This window comes from Microcaecilia unicolor, chromosome 12 (assembly GCF_901765095.1).
Source record: "Microcaecilia unicolor chromosome 12, aMicUni1.1, whole genome shotgun sequence".
NCBI classification, from domain to species: Eukaryota; Metazoa; Chordata; class Amphibia; order Gymnophiona; family Siphonopidae; genus Microcaecilia; species Microcaecilia unicolor.
In genome coordinates this window covers 14,769,060-14,785,360 of record NC_044042.1, presented here as the reverse complement: position 1 = coordinate 14,785,360, position 16,301 = coordinate 14,769,060, and the positions used below count along the sequence as shown (strand labels likewise).

The window sequence follows — 16,301 nt, the reverse complement described above, 5'->3', positions numbered from 1 at the left end:
TTTCAGTAGTGATGGTGTTTGTAGCACTGTCTCTGGGAAACCGGACTGAGATCACCAATTCATTTCATGCAAGCAAGCCATCGAACGGCTTTCGTATGTGAATGACTTTGTCCACCATGTGTTCGTTAACAAACTCCTTCCCTGTCTGGTATTTCCTCCAGCCTGAACCTGAATTCAGATTCACTAGAAGTAAATGCATCTGGGATTCTATGGCCTTCGATGTCTCTTGTATAGAAAATATGAGAGGGGTCCCTAATATGTTCAGTTTTCACTGCTGCTTAAGCGTGACCCACAGAGTAATTGCCATCTCTTTAGCTGATTTTAAGACTTTCTCACAACCATTCTTTTCTTTTTTTCCCCCCATCCCTCTTCCTGTCTTTCCATATTCTTCCTATATCCCCCCCCCCCCCCCCCGGGTCACTCTTCCTCTTGTCTGCCCTCTAGAACTCTCCGTCAGCCTCCTTGCCGTGACGGTTATTGTTTGCGGACTCGCCCTGGTGGCAGTTTTTTTCTTTCTCTTTTGGAAGCTGTGTTGGGTGCCCTGGAGGAACAAGCCCATCCTTTCTAACTCTACTGTCCCCCAGAACACGGTGAACCTGGCTGGACTGGACTTTGAGAAGGAGGCCATGGCAGACAAGATGAAGGACACGAACACCATCGGTTTCCTGGAGGCAGCCGTTAAAATCAGCCACACCTCACCCGATATCCCTGCTGAGGTGCAAATGTCCATGAGGGAGCATATCATGCGCCGTACTCGAATACAGAGACAAACCACAGAGCCGGCATCTTCTACAAGGTGAGACTTTTCTTGCTGTTCTCTAGAGAGTACTGCTTGTCTGTGTCTAATTAACAAGTGAAAATTAAGTGGTGTCCTCTATTTACAGATGGGACTACTTTTTTTTTTACCGGTGCCATAGCTGTCTGCTCCAGCGGGTGCTTGCAACGTTTAACACTGGTGGATTATTCTGGTCCTCAAGGGCTGTTAGGAAACCTGCAATGAATATACACAAGATAGATTTGCAAGTAGATGTATGCTTATGTTTGTTAGAAGTTGATTGTTACATAATATGGCAAAATTTACAATGAAACAATCAATAAAATTAATACTAGTAGAAAAATGTACATTTTAAGATAAAATGCTTTACATAAAACATTGAAAACAACTAAAATAACCCAAAACTTAAAATGCAAGGGAAGGCCCAGGAGGATAACAAGGCCTCAATTGTTTCCTAAATTTTATTTATTGCGTTTGTATCCCACCTCTTTGCAGGCTCAATGTGGCTTACAATATATCGTGGATAGTGGAAATGAGAGGAGAGTTGACATTAGTGTTACAGAAGCTTTTTGGGTTGCATGGTAATGGAAAATATGATCAAGATATAATATGAGGCACTTTTAACAATGCTTGCTAGATATATGTGGGGATTTCATATGTTTTAGTCATTGTGGTATGTCTTGTCGAAAAGATGGGTCTTCGGCAGTTTTCGGAAGTTGGTCAGTTCATATAAATAAATAAAGGAGGATAAGAACCAAAGTCCAAAGACAAGTCTTCCAACTTTTTGGAGCTGTGAGGTTAGTTGAAGGTAGAGGAGTAGCCTAGTGGTTAGTGCAGTGGCCTGAGAACCTGGGGAACTGGGTTCGATTCCTACTGCAGCAACTTGTGATTCTGGGCAAGTCATGTAACCCTCCATTCGCAGGTACAAAATAAGGACCTGTATATAATATTTATACCGCTTTGATTGTAACAATAAACTGCCCTGCCACCGGCAATGGCCTCTTCTCTACTGCGGCCCGCCTCTGAGGAAACAGGAAGTTACATCAGAGAGGCGACCGCAGTAAAGAGAAGAGGCCTGTGCCAGCTGCAGGGCAGCATATGGGAATCGCTGCTGCTGCCTTATGGAAAAAGAAGGTACATTCAGGGAAAGGGGTGGAAGAAGGAAGGGGGGGAGATGCTGCTCCAGAAAGACTGCCACCCGAGGCCCCCCCGACTCAGGTGGCCTAATGGTATTGCCACCACTGTTGGGCATGCTCAATTATGCCATGTCAATAGCATGCAGCACCTAAGCTCGGTCTCAAGCTGACTAAACTTCTCTTACAACCGATACCCCTGTCAGTATGATCCAACTGAGTGGTTCCTGATGAAGCCCTGTTATGGGTGAAACGAAGAGGGCCCCGTTGAAAATCAACAGTTGAACTGTGGAGTGGAGGAGTGGCCTAGTGGTTAGGGTAGCGGACTTTGGTCCTGGGGAACTGAGAAACTGAGTTGGATTCCCACTTCAGGCACAGGCAGCTCCTTGTGACTCTGGGCAAGTCACTTAACCCTCCATTGCCCCATGTAAGCTGCATTGAGCCTGCCATGAGTGGGAAAGCGCAGGGTACAAATGTAACAAAAATAAAATAGATACTATTGGAGGTTCTACATGGAATGTTGCTACTATTGGAGATTCTACATGGAATGTTGCTATTCCACTAGCAACATTCCATGTAGAAGCCTGCACGGCCACATTGGTGATCTGCAAGGGCCGACTTCTACATGGAATGTTGCTAGTGGAATAGCAACATTCCATGTAGAATCTCCAATAGTAGCAACAGTGGAGGAGTGGCCTAGTGGTTAGGGTGATGGACTTTGGTCCTGGGGAACTGAGTTTGATTCCCACTTCAGGCACAGGCAGCTCCTTGTGACTCTGGGCAAGTCACTTAACCCTCCATTGCCCCATGTAAGCCGCATTGAGCCTGCCATGAGTGGGAAAGCGCGGGGTACAAATGTAACCAAAAAACAAACAAACTGTGGGGTTATCAAGCCAGCATTTATTAAGCTAAGTTGATGCATGCCATGCTGTAGCTTGAACAATTTTTGTTACTCAGTTATCTTTAATATTTGTGCTCTATTATGGGCTTTTTTGTATAAAATATTTGTGCTCTATTATGGTCATTTTTGAATGAGTGGAGTAGGGAATATTTACCCCATGAAAGAAACTTGATCACTATTATAGATAACAGTGTCTTGTTGATTAGACCTTGGCAGAAGCCTTGGTTCCTGAGGGTTTTTCCCACTTTCCTCATTTGTTTTCATTCATTCCACACAACCCTTTGGATTGTGTTTGGCTGTTTTTCAGTTCTCTGGAGTATTAGATTACCTGTTTAGGATTAACAGCCCATTCTGTTCTTTTTACTATAAGACAGAATCCAGCTATGTCCCACCCAACCCCCGCCCATGTATACACTTCCTTGTCAGTAGCGTAGCCAGCCCTGCAATTTTGGAGCTGCCCAGGGGTAGACTGGGGGGGGGGGGGGGCAACACATTACTCTCCCCCTTCTTCCCCCCTCCCCCGTGCATGCTAGCCATACTTTTGCTGGCGGGATACTAAGACCCCCGCCAGCCAAATAAATAGAATGCCTCCATTGTCCGCCTCCTTGGTTGCTTCCTTCCTGCTCTGAGCATACGCAAGAAGTCCCGGCATGCAGGAAGGAAGTAGCGCGAGGAGGAGGGGAGTGGTGGCACTGTATTTATTTGGCTGGCAGCGCCTCGGCATCCCTGCCAGCAAAGATAAAGGGATGCTGCAGTTCTAGTGAGAGGTCCAGGCTCCCAAGCCCCCCCCCCCCCCCATGGCTACGCCATTGTTCCTTGCATTTCCGTGCTAAACGAGTTGCACACCTATGCTATAGAATATGGTTGGGCACATGGTTAGCAGTTATGCAGATAACTGTAACCATCACATCCGTAAGTGCTAGTTAGTCTATAACTTATGTGGTCAATTAATATCTCAACAGCATACAACGGAGAGGGTCAAAGTACACAACACCAACAGTCCAAAAACGAAGCACAAAGGGCTCTCAAGAATGGTACAAGTGTGCTTTATTTGTGACTTGACACGGGCCTTGTTTCGGCGTAAAGCAATGTCTGCCTCAAGGGGTCAATTCAGCAAATCAACAATAATCGCATGAGCTATTGTTCAAAATATAATGATTCGCGTTTCCACAATCCACTTTGGGTTGAAAATTCAGAGGCTTGATGTGGAACAAACCACCATGAAGATGCACCAGTTAATGTCTAACTTTAGGTGACCTGTTATAAAATGGGGGGGGGGGGGATTAGTATTTAACACAGCAGTTAACACACAGGTGGCCAAATTCAACACACAGGGGGCCAAATTCAGTAAATGGCACTCAAAGTTAGGCATCGGTATAATGCATGCTAAGATAGTATTCTGTAAAGGATGCTCTGTGCAGAACGCCCTTCAAAATAGTAACTTAGGCAGATGGTCAAAAGCCCCGCGCTGTTCCAAACAGCGCTCTAAAATAGTGCTGGAACAGCGCGGGGCGCTATTAGACCTATGATCGGAGATAATGCATGCAAATTTAAGCAGCGCAATTATCTCTGATTATGGGGTAGAAGTGCGGGAGAATTGTGCCTGAGCATGCGCTCAGCACAATCCTCCCGCACTTGTGTGACGGGTCTGGGCTGGAGACCAATGAAAAGAGAAGGACGCCCATCTTTAAATCGGAAGATGGACGTCCTCAACTGCCCTGTTGAAGGGACGGCCAAATTTCAAGGGGGTGCCAGAGGTATCGCGACGGGGCAGTTGAGGACGTCCAAAATTTGGACGTTTCTGCAATGGGCAGTTAAGGACGTCCAAAATTGGATGTTTTTATGAGAAAGACGACTTTCTCATAGAAACATCCAATTTGGGACGTCCTTAAATGCCCATTGCAGAAACGTCCAAAATTTGGACGTCCTCAACTGCCCTCACTGGCAGGTTTGCTGTAGGGGGGAATGGGGGCCTGCTGGACAGGGCTCACCATTCCTCCCCAATGATCTGCAAACCCTAACGCCAGCTCAGAGCTGGCGTAGGGTTTGTTGCGGCCAGCGACCCAATCTTTGGTGCGCTGGTCGCTGATCATTGGGGATGAATGCATTAAGCGCTGATTAGCATGCATTTGCAAGCTACTTGCACTAAGAGCCCTGTTTAGCATGCATTTGCAAGCTACTTGCGCTAAGAGCCCTGTTTAGCATGCATTTGCATGCTACTTGCGCTAAGAGCCCTTGAGCGCATTGTTTCACGTGCTCAAGGGCTCTGATCATGGGGCGGTAGCAAACGCCGGCGCTAGTATGGCGCTAACAGCCTCTAGCCCTGGCATTTGCTTTTGATCATCTGCCTGAGCTTCTCATGGCTGACACTGGACGTGAGCTCGTTCGCCTGCCAAAAGCTGGGGTAAAGGCTGGCACCTACCTGATGGCAGTTAGTCGCGTAACTGTAGGTATTCTACAACATCGTGCCTAATTTCTGGGAACACCCCAACCCACCTATGCCCCTACCGTGGCCACGCCTCCATTGGAGTTGTGTGCTATGAAATTTAGGTGCACGTGTTATAGAATAGGTTGTAGGCCAGATCCATGTATAACTCCTTACTGCCAATTAAGTGCTTGTAAACACCAGTAACTGATTTTTGGCACCTCGATATTCAAAACCATTTAACTGGTATTGAATGGCACCTGGTTGATAGCTAGCTAGCAATGAATTTTCAGTGGCACATGGCCGACCATAACCCACTGAGAATTTGCGGTTAACAGCTATCTGGTGATTTTCAGCATGAGATTTGGCCATGGAATACCTAGAATACCTTTGACCAGTTCCAGCTTAACTGACCAGCCAGTTAACTTACTTAATTAGAGTTTGCTCACACCTTTTTCAGTAGTAGCTCAAGGTGAGTTACATTCAGGTACTCTGGATATTTCTCTGTCCCAGGAGGGCTCACAATCTAAGTTTGTACCTGAGGCAATGGAGGGTTAAGTGACTTGCCCAAGATCACAAGGAGCAGCAGTGGGATTTGAACCGGCCGCCTCTGGATTGCAAGACCGGTGCTCAAACCACTAGGCCACTCCTCCACTAGTGGGAACCGGCCAAAAATAAATCAGATGTACAGTGCTAAGTCAGTGGAGACAGCCCTACCTTCCACAGTCTGAATATCAGCCCCAACTGACTAATTAGTTCAGGCGCGGAACTGGGATCCACGCCTATTTTGGGTGACCTAAACAGAATCCAGGGAAAGAAGCATTAACTTGGCACATTTAATTGGTTTTTGAGCTCGATGTTAACTGCTCAAATAAACCCAACATTAACTTCGCAATGTGGCTTCATAAATAGATCCCTAAATGTAGTGGACCTTATAATTACGGAAATTTTAATACCAGGAAAAGAATGTAACCTTTTTTGGTGATTCAGTCCTATCTTTCCCTTCTATAGCATCTCCTGATTCATATTTTCCCTTCTGGTTCTCTTTCATTAAGCCTGATTCTACTCTGCAGCACTTTGAGCCCTGTAGAGTGGCTGAAGCATCCTTTGGAGTTAAATTATTCTCCGAGTAACCTCTTCAGGCAGGCCGACATGCTCTGCCAGTCTCATTGGGAGCTATTTGATTTCATCGGAGGCATTTGGGGCCTTTTTTTGTCTCATCACTTGACCTCATTGTGTCAAGCTGTCAATATATTTGTGGTTACTTTAATTTGGTTATGTGGCAGGGAGAGCAGGAGGAATATTGGTGACATGGTGCTTTGTCAGATGGAATTAGCAGCTTCCAGCCTTTAGACTTTTATTGCACAAAACAGGGAATAAAATTAGAGCCATCTCTGCAGTCTGTGGCTAAAGGAAGGGCTTTGCCTGACTTCACCACTAGCTAGAATGGGTGGGTCAAGTGGAAGGGGGGATCAGTGGCGTAGAAATGGGGGGCCACGGGGGCCTGGGCTCCCCCCAAATTGGATCTGGGGGCTCCCAGTTTGGCGGGTGAGGGTCCCTAACCCCCGCCAGCTGAAACGTTTGTCCCGCGCTGGTCTCGCTGCATTGCCTACCCTGCTCTTCTCGGTCGCGCCACGCACACTTGTTAGCGAAACTGAGCATGTGCGACACTTCGCGCACGTTCATGTTCCTTTAAAAGGAGCGTGCACGGCGCGTGACTGAGAACAGGACAGGCAATGCGAGACCAGCGCGGGACAAACACTTCAGCTGGCGGGGTTGAGGACCCACCGCCAGCCAAGGTACCTATGTGCGGCGACGGCAGGAGTGGTGGGGGGGGCGGAAGTGGCAGCGGGGGATGGTGGTGGAGAGGTGGGCCAAAATGTGCCCCCCCACCTTGGGATCTGGCCCCCCTCCCATCGAGGTCTGGCTAAGCCCCGAGGGGGATTTTGGATTGAGTTCACACCTTTTCCCAGTAGTAGCTCAAGTTACATTCAGGTACTGAAGGGTTTACTACAGTGGTTGCCAAACCTATCCTGGGGGAGCCCCCCAACCAGTCAAGTTTTCAGGATACCTGCAATGAATATTCCACAGCATGCAGATTTCTCTCATGCATATTCAGTGTGGAGATCCAGAAAACCTAATTGACTGGGTTCCCCAGGATAGGTTTGGGAACAATATCGGGGATCAATATTCAGCAGTGGTCAGTAATTTTTAAGGCGCTGCCCTGTGCAGGCTGAATTTGACCGAACGCCTACTCCAGGCAGCAGCACTGAACATTTGGGTCCTGCCCAACTGCTGGAAGTTAGCTGAGTGCTGGTACCCAGGTCCTTTACGGCTGTTAGTTATTGGTAGTGCTCGGATAACTTCCTGGTCTTCCCCCAACACTCTGCTCCTAGACTGCCCTGGCACTAACCAGCAAAACTCTATGGTTATGTGAAATTGAATATCTGCTCTAGAGCTGGGCAGTGCAATTTAATTGAGCTGAGCCTCTGTTGCCTGGTTAAATTGTTTTTAATATTGACCACTGAGGCAATGGAGGGTTAAGTGACTTGCCCAAGATCACAAGGGGAGTGATAGTGTGATTTGAACCCTGATCAGATAATCTTTTGATTTCTAATTGTTCCTATTTACCTAGGGAAGGGAAAGGGAAATGGGAGTTGATATACTGCCTTTCTGTGGTTTTTGCAACTACATTCAAAGCACTTTACATAGTATATACGGGTACTTATTTGTACTTGGGGGGGGGGGGGGGGAGACAATGGAGGGCTAAGTGACTTGCCCAGATTCACAAGGAGCTGCAGTGGGAATCGAACCCAGTTCCCCAGGATCAAAGTCCGCTGCACTAACCACTAGGCTACTCCTCTAAAAGGAAAAAGGCGATAGAAGGAGCTAGTGTAGAAATGGATATTTTAATTGCACAGCAAAAGTTGGTACTTTTGGAAGACTTAGAAGATAAATATTTTTCCAGAGTGACATTTCAGACTAGATTCAGTAAAGAGCGTCCAAGTTTGGGCACTGAAAAAATGAGCCCTGAGTGCTTTTCTATAAACGGTGCTCTGAGTTGTACACAGTTTACCGAACAGCACCTAGTGCCAGGGTCCACTTTGGGTGTGAGGATTTCTACCAGTGAATTTTTTCTATTAAAAAAGGTGCCGGTACTCAAATGCTACACCACCCTTCAGGGCCCACCCCATAAAAGCCAGGCCCCCTGCAACCAATCACAATATATGAAAAGGCAGAATTAGTGTGTAGAACCTGAGTTCGTTCATTAAAACTTGGGGTCCATGGGTCAATTTTAGCAGACTACTCCATACCCCCTCAAAAAAAGCCCTGATTTCTACCAACTGAAACCTAGTGTAAATCATCACACGTAAACTGGGCGCAGATCTCGCAAATTCTATAATACTGCGCGTATCTTTAGTGAATGCCCTTCACCTGTCCATGCCCCTCCCATGGCCACACCCCCTTTTCACTAACCCCTGGATTCAATATATTGTGCCTAGAGATCCGTGCTAAAATGCAGGCATAGTCTATAACAGCGCTTGGAACTTAATTGGCTTAACAAGCTAATTAGCATCGCTAACAGCACTCAACAAACAATAATGAGCACTAATTGGCAATAATTAGAATTTACATGCACAACTCGCTAAGTGTATTCTGTAATGAAGTACACCTGTATTCTAATGCACGCAGTTCAAAGGGGGCATGGCTTTGGATGGGGAATTGGGCATTTCATAAGCGTTCCAAAATGAATGCGCCAGGGACATAGCTACGTGGCACCATGGGGGCCTGGGCCCCTGTAGAATTGGCCCTGGACTCCCCTGCTGACGACCCTCTTGCCCCCCCTCCCGCCACCAACCCACCGTCAACCCGCCGTTGCCGTCTGCTACCTTTGCTGGCAGGGGACCCCAACCCCCGCCAGCCGAGGTCCTCTTCTTTCTTCGCTCTATTTCTGATGTCCTGCACGTTGTAGAAACAGAACGAAGGAAGAAGAGGGCCTCGGCTGGCGGGGGTTGGGGTCCCCTGCCAGCAAAGGTAGGTGATGGCAGGGGAGGGTTTGTGGTGGGAGGGGGGGGTCGAGAGGGTCGTCAGCGGGAGGGGGGTTCAAAGTTGGTGGTGGCGGGGGGGGGGGGGGTCGGCAATGGCAGGGGGGTTGGCAGCGGCAGGGGGGGCTAAAATGTGCCCCCTCACCTCGGGCTCTGGAGCCCCTTCCCACCGAAGTCTGGCTACGCCCCTGGTATGCGCGTAGTTATAGAATATGGCCCAGTGCACGGAAATATATGGAGCTTCTCAAGCTCCTGCTCAGTTAAATATCATAGAGGGCAACCAAAACTGGGGTTTTCGGTTTTGGCTGAAACCAAATCTGTGGCCAATAGTTGATGCTTGGTTTCAGCCGAAACCAAAGCCAAAACTGTTGACTCTCCTCGGGACACCCATTTCCACAACCACAAACTCTTCCCTTCCACCACCCAAAGGCCCTCCCTACACCTACCTTTAAAAGTCCTGCTGGTCTAGTAGCTTCTTCAGGGCAGGAGCAATCCTGAGTCACTGTTGACCATGTTGGTTCCACAGTCAAATGACTGCCATGACTTCCCATAGTAGTCTTTCAGGGATAAATAAATAAAAACAGGGTGGAATAGAACCAGATCCAAGAGATCAGTCCAAACACCAGGATAAGATGCTCCAAATTCAACTTTATTAGGACCCTACACGGTCCGTGTTTCGGCTACAGAATCCTTCACCATGGGTCAGGTTTGAATGCAAATAGAATAAAATGTATATGTATCCAATACCTCTGAATTTGGACAGAAAAAATCTTAATGCCAAGCGTGTCTCACAGAAATGACAGCCGCAATATAGGTAGAAACTCCTGTATTTTGCAAAACCAAATTCTAGAACGTCTCTCAGGGATTCCATGGGAAGTTGCAGCAGCCATTTTGATGGCAAAGCTGGCACAGGCAGGGGCAACTGGGTATTGCTCCTTCCTTGAAGAAGCCTCTAGACTACAAGAGCATCTAAACGTAGGCAGAGTATGGGCCTTTGTGTGGTGGGAAGGCAGTGGACAGAGAGTGTTCACGTTGTGGTTTGGGGGGGAGGGGGTGGGGGAGATATTTTGGTTTCAGCTGCAAATGCACTGGCATTTTCAGCCCAACCTGAAGCATGATGGAACACGATATAGGGCCAGTTTCAGCGCCGAAGCCGAAACCAAAATTCAGTTGGCCTCTAGGTGAGCATGTCAGGAGCAGATGTGAGTGACATGGAGAGTGCCACTGAATATCTCTGGTTCTCCTGGGACAATATTGGGGCAGGCCTGGAAGTTATTTGAGCACTGCTGATACTGAATGTCGATGTCCAGATAACTAACTGGAAGGCCCACATAAACACAGTCCTAACTATGTCCAGGCAGTTATCTGGGAAGCAGCACTGAATACTGGATGTTCTGGATATTCAGCATCTGGATCCAGTACTAAATATTTGGGTCCACGTCCTCGTGTGAACATGGCCCTCAACAACGTTTGCACCCTAGACTCCCTAGAGATTGTCTTTGGGTTGAAGATGGCTTCATTCTTCCTTGGGTCTTTTTAATAAAGTTCGAATTTGACGCCCTCCCATTTCTTGAAGACTCCTTGTGCTTCCTTTGCGTGCCTTGCTTCATTTCTTCCTTGACTTCCTTCAAACTGAATCTTCCCAGTAGACTGTGATCCTCCCAAGAAAGGCAATATCTTATCTGTATTTGGCAGCCATGCAGGAAGTTTAGAAAATTACATTTTTGTTTTCTCATAAAGTTAATTTTTCAGGAGTTGCCTAGCTAGGTCTCCAGGATTGAAAACCGCTCCCTTCACACTGGGTGAACACATTCACCTGGTGAAAAAGAGCACATCTTTTGGGGGGTGGAGATGGACAAGGAAGGCAAAATGCATAATATACATGTTTCCTTACAGAGGTAAAACTAGAGATTGTAACAATACAAACCTTATAATGTGCTGCAATGAAAAATAAAAGCCTTTGCCCTAAGACCCCTGCGGGCCAACACTTTACAAGACCAGAACACTGCACCAGTGATTTCACAGTAAGAATACTGAAAGGTAATTTTAAAACAATACAGGAACGTAAGACCTTTGAAATCAGAATGAATGAATATTTTAACACCCAACAGACAGGACTTAACAAGGATCTGGGTTTTCTAACCCATTATAAACCATAAAGTTGTATTTCTCTGTTTATTTCTCTGTTTATCACCCTCCTCTCACCTACCAACACCCATCCTGTTAGAATATCAATGAAATGCTTTGATGTCCCCATGCATACCCCCACCCTCCCACTCAGACTGTCAAAGTAATGCTTTGATGTTTCTCTTATGTATACTATCTGCTACCACATTTGCTTATTTCCGATCTGAGGAAGAAGGGCAACCTTCGAAAGCTAATCAAGAAATGTATTAAGTTATGTCTAATAAAAAAGGTATCATCTTATTTTCTTTTCCATGTTTTATTTTGTTTGATTTCTATAGATTCTACATGGAATGTTGCTATTCCACTAGCAAGATTCCATGTAGAAGTCGGCCCTTGCGGATCACCAATGTGGCCGCGCAGGCTTCTGCTTCTGTGAGTCTGACGTCCTGCACGTACGTGCAGGACGTCAGACTCACAGAAACAGAAGCCTGCGCAGCCTTCTACATGGAATGTTGCTAGTGGAATAGCAAAATTCCACGTAGAATCTCCAATAGTAGCAACATTCCACGTAGAATCTCCAATAGTAGCAACATTCCATGTAGAATATCCAATAGTATCTATTTTACTGTCATAGTAATGCTTGAATATTTTCACTTATATACACTGTCAGCTAGCACATTTGCTTATTTCCGATCTGAGGAAGAAGTGCAACCTTCGAAAGCTAATCAAGAAACGTATTAAGTTATGTCTAATAAAAAAGGTATCATCTTATTTTCTTTTTCATGTTTTATTTTGTTTGATTTCTATTGATAACCCCTAAGACCCAAAGAAAGAGCTACAGGGCACCAACATTTCAAAATGATTGGGGCTGCCGAATACAATACAAATTGCCCCTTCCTGGACACAGTGAAAGAGCTTACTCAATATTGGGGGTGCTCAGCTCCTACTGGCTAGTTCCTATGGAAGGGCAACAGATCATCCAGGAAAGAGGTCCGCTGCCTGGTTTTGAAGGTTCCAGTCAGTGTTTCTCCTTATCAGCTTGAAATTAAGAGGATTTGCACAAGTCATTGAGTAAATGATTGGGAGTTAATTTGAACAGCAGGGTTCCATTAAGAGATGTTTTGTGTTTCTATCAGATTCATGAAATAGAAGCTAATCTAATTCCTTCTGTTCTGTGACCTTACCTTGCCCAGTTTTCATGCATGGCTGAAGTCCAAGCTATTCAAAAGGCAGAAGTAAGAAAATCCTCAGCATTGGCATGAACATTTCTTTGATTTAAATTCAAATATTCCTAACTTGGAGCAGAGGACAGAGCGGCAGGCTGGGAACCAGAGAGCTTAGGTTCAAATCCCACAGGGAGCTCCTTGTGGCCTTGGATGAGTCACTAAACCCTCCATGCCTGGGGAGAAGGAAATGGCAAACCATTCCTACATCATGCCATGAAAATCACAAGGGGGGAGGGGGGGTGATTTTTGAGAAATGCCCTCTTTGGGAGTAACCTTATAAAGAATTTGCCGTGTTGAAATCATACGTGTCTAAATACACATGCTGATGAAAGCACACAAACTTTTATGTCATCTGCATGCAGGCATTCTCAGGGGCTTAGTCTGGGTGGAACATTATATTTATTTATTTAGATTTTGCTCACACTTTTTTCAGTAGTAGCTCAAGGTGAGTTACATTCAGGTACTCTGGATATTTCTCTGTCCCAGGAGGGCTCACAATCTAAGTTTGTACCTGAGGCAATGGAGGGTTAAGTGACTTACCCAAGATGACAAGGAGCAACAGTGGGATTTGAACCGGCCACCTCTGGATTGCAAGACCAGTACTCTAACCACTAGGCCACTCCTTCACTCCGTATATATATATGTATGAAATACATGTATACATGCTTGGAGTACACATACACACACACATGTGTAAGAGAATTTGTGCACTATTATAGCTGGTTCTCAGATTCTATTCTATAAAGGCACATAGATAAAACAGAAGCCTTTCGGACATTTCACGCTGGCGTCCTCTTATAAGACTTAACCCCTCACATGCCTTCATAGGTTTGATTCATCAATTTCCTGGCATTTTCTGATGCTTTATGTATAAACTTTGATTCTTTGGTGCACATTCAGGTTTTTCTTTCCTTGTCTTTGTTTCATTTTGGCCTAGCAGCTTCTTTCTGGGGTGGAAAAGTAACCCAATGGTTAGCGCAGTGGGCCGAGAACTTGGGGAACTGGGTCTGATTCGCACTGTGGCTCCTTGTGATCCTGGGCAAGTCACTTAACCCTCCATTGCCCACTAGGGACACAGAAAGTAATCAATGTAAACCGATTTGGTTGAACCACAGAAAGGCAGTATATCAAATCCATGACCATTACTCTTTTTTTGTTTTAGTGAGTTTGAGGCTTCTTTCTTCATCAGAATCTGCCTTAGCTAGGTCTTGTTGCACCAGGAGTCTTAATTTGTGGTTAACTGGGTAGTTTTCTGCTCCATTTTGGTTTTGTTCACTCCTTCTTCCTATGTTACCCAGCCAAAATAGAAACAACCCTGAGCCGGTAGCTTATAGACTAGAATCTGAACCTGGCTATCATTGCATGATGACTGAGTCTTGCCTCAGTCCCCAAGGCTTAGAATGTTACAGCTCCAGCCCTGGCCAGCCCAAGAAATTGAACACTTGTCTTCCAGCTGGCAGTCCAAGACATTAGTCAGACAAAAAGCAGAAGGCAGCATGAACTAAGTGCCAGGATAGCCACTGGCTCAGTTTATTCTTCCAATAAAAAAATATATAAAATACTAAAAATCAGCAACAATTTATTCTCCGGGTATAATATACAGGATGCGTTGGCAAGTATGTCCCAACATGGGTCGTGTTTCGGCACACAGGACTTCATCTGGGGTCTGTAATTAATTTGCGTGTTCCCACCAATTACAAATAAATAGAATAAAATATAAAATTATAAATAATGATAAAAAAACACAATGGGGCTCATTTTCAAAAAAATACAAACATCCAAAAAGTGGCATAAATCTGCATTTGGGACATTTTTATCACAAACTGAAGTCCATCAGAAGTGTGTTCAAATCACAAGGGAGCATGTCAGGGGCGTGTTAAGGGCGGGACCTGGGCGTTCCTAACGGACATTTTTCTGCCATAATGGAACAAAATAAAAACATCCAGGGCTATCAATTGGATGTTTTGGTTTAGACCTGTTTTATTAATGAATATGCCACAAAAAAGTGCCCTAAATGACCAGATGACCAGTGGTCACTAAACCCCTCCCACTCCCCCAAAAATGTGATTAAAAACATTACTTACCAGCCTCTATGCCAGCCTCAAATGTCCATTAGAGCAGCATGCAGGTCCCTGGAGTAGTAAAGTGGTGGGTGCAGTGCACTGCATACAGGTGGAGCGAGGCCCATACCTTCCCCTACCTGTTACACTTGTGGAGGAAACTGTGAGCCCTCCAAAACTCGCCAGAAACCCACTGTACCCACATATAGATGCCCCCTTCAGCCTTAAGGGCTATTGTAGTGGTGTACATTTGGGAGTAGTGGGTTTTTTTGGGGGGGCTCAGCAAATAAGATAAGGAAGCAAAGGTGAGATGTGTACCTGGGAGCATTTATTTGAAGTCCACTGCAGTGCCCCCCCAAGGGTGCCTCATTGTTCTCCTGGTATGTCTGTGTAGCCAGTCTACTAATAATGCTGGCTCCTCCTACACCCCAATGGCTTGATTTTGTGCATTTTTCACTTGGACTTTTTTTTTTTTTTTTTTAAATGGACCAAACGATAAATGCAGAGAGATTAAAAAAAAACATTTAGTAAATAGCCATTTTTTTTTTTAAAAAAGAGATGTTTTCCCCCACTTGAATTTTGGACGCTTTTAGCAAAATGTCTCAAGTTGGATTTAAGCGTCACATCGAAAATGCACCTCTACTTGTGACAAAGCATAGTGAGCAAATGAAATATGATGGTGAAACCCATAAAGTCTGAATGTGAAAGCAACAGAATGAATAACATGCAACAGTTTATATAAATATAAACACCAATTGAGTGAAATCTTAAAATACATCATAAATTAAGGAATGGAAAAAAGAATAGAAAGAGAATAATTAATAAATAAAGACATTGCCAATTCCTGGGGTCCTTTTACAAAACTGCGGCAAAAGGGGGCCTGCGCAGGCTTTGATGCGTCTTTTTGAAGCGCGACGAGGCCCCCTTTTACAGCAGCAGGTAAAAGGCAGGTCTTTTTTTTTTTTAAGAAATGGCCATGTGGTAAGTGAAGCACTTGCCTACGGCCATTTCAGGGGGAAGCACTTACCACCATCCATTGAGGTGGCAATAAGGGCTCCCTCACTAACCTGGCGGTAACCGGGCAGCGCATGGCACTACCCAATCACCGCTGGGTACACACCAGGGCTGCTGCAGTAGTCTAGCGGTACTTTCGTTTTAGCGAGCGGTACTGTCAGTTTGCAAAAGGACCCCTTTGTTTGGTTGGCATGAATAAATTTTTGTTTTTGTCATCTGTAATGGAAGATGTAAAGGATTGCTTTTCAATCCTGCTTTGATCGATAATGAACTCTGAAATCTTCTGGCTTTGACCGAAAGTAACTTTTCTTGTAAATACAAAAACAAGTTGCAGAAGATAAGACACAGCTCTAATTCATTTGGTATGCAAAGGGGAGGATGGTTCTTGTTTTCGGAAGTTCAGCCTGGCCACCTGGACTTGGAAAGCCTGTGACCACGTTCCCAAAGTATGGCTTGTTTACCTAAACAGAGAAGCATTCTGTAATTTTCCTTAGCTCTGAACATAAGTTCTGAGCCTAATAAAAAGGGGAGTTTCTTTCAGTGAAATCAAGAGTTCATCTGTGAGTAATGTACATACTGCGCAGAGACTTGTTC

General features: G+C 45.4%; 1 protein-coding gene across 1 annotated transcript in view; it reads left to right on the top strand.

Moving 5' to 3' along the window:
• Positions 1-16,301, top strand: part of SYT6 (synaptotagmin 6) — a 242,379-nt gene that overhangs the window by 131,550 nt on the left and 94,528 nt on the right. Inside the window, exon 2 of the mRNA XM_030220970.1 lies at positions 445-796. Coding sequence (XP_030076830.1) covers positions 445-796 — 352 coding nt within the window. The remainder of the gene's footprint in view (positions 1-444; positions 797-16,301) is intronic.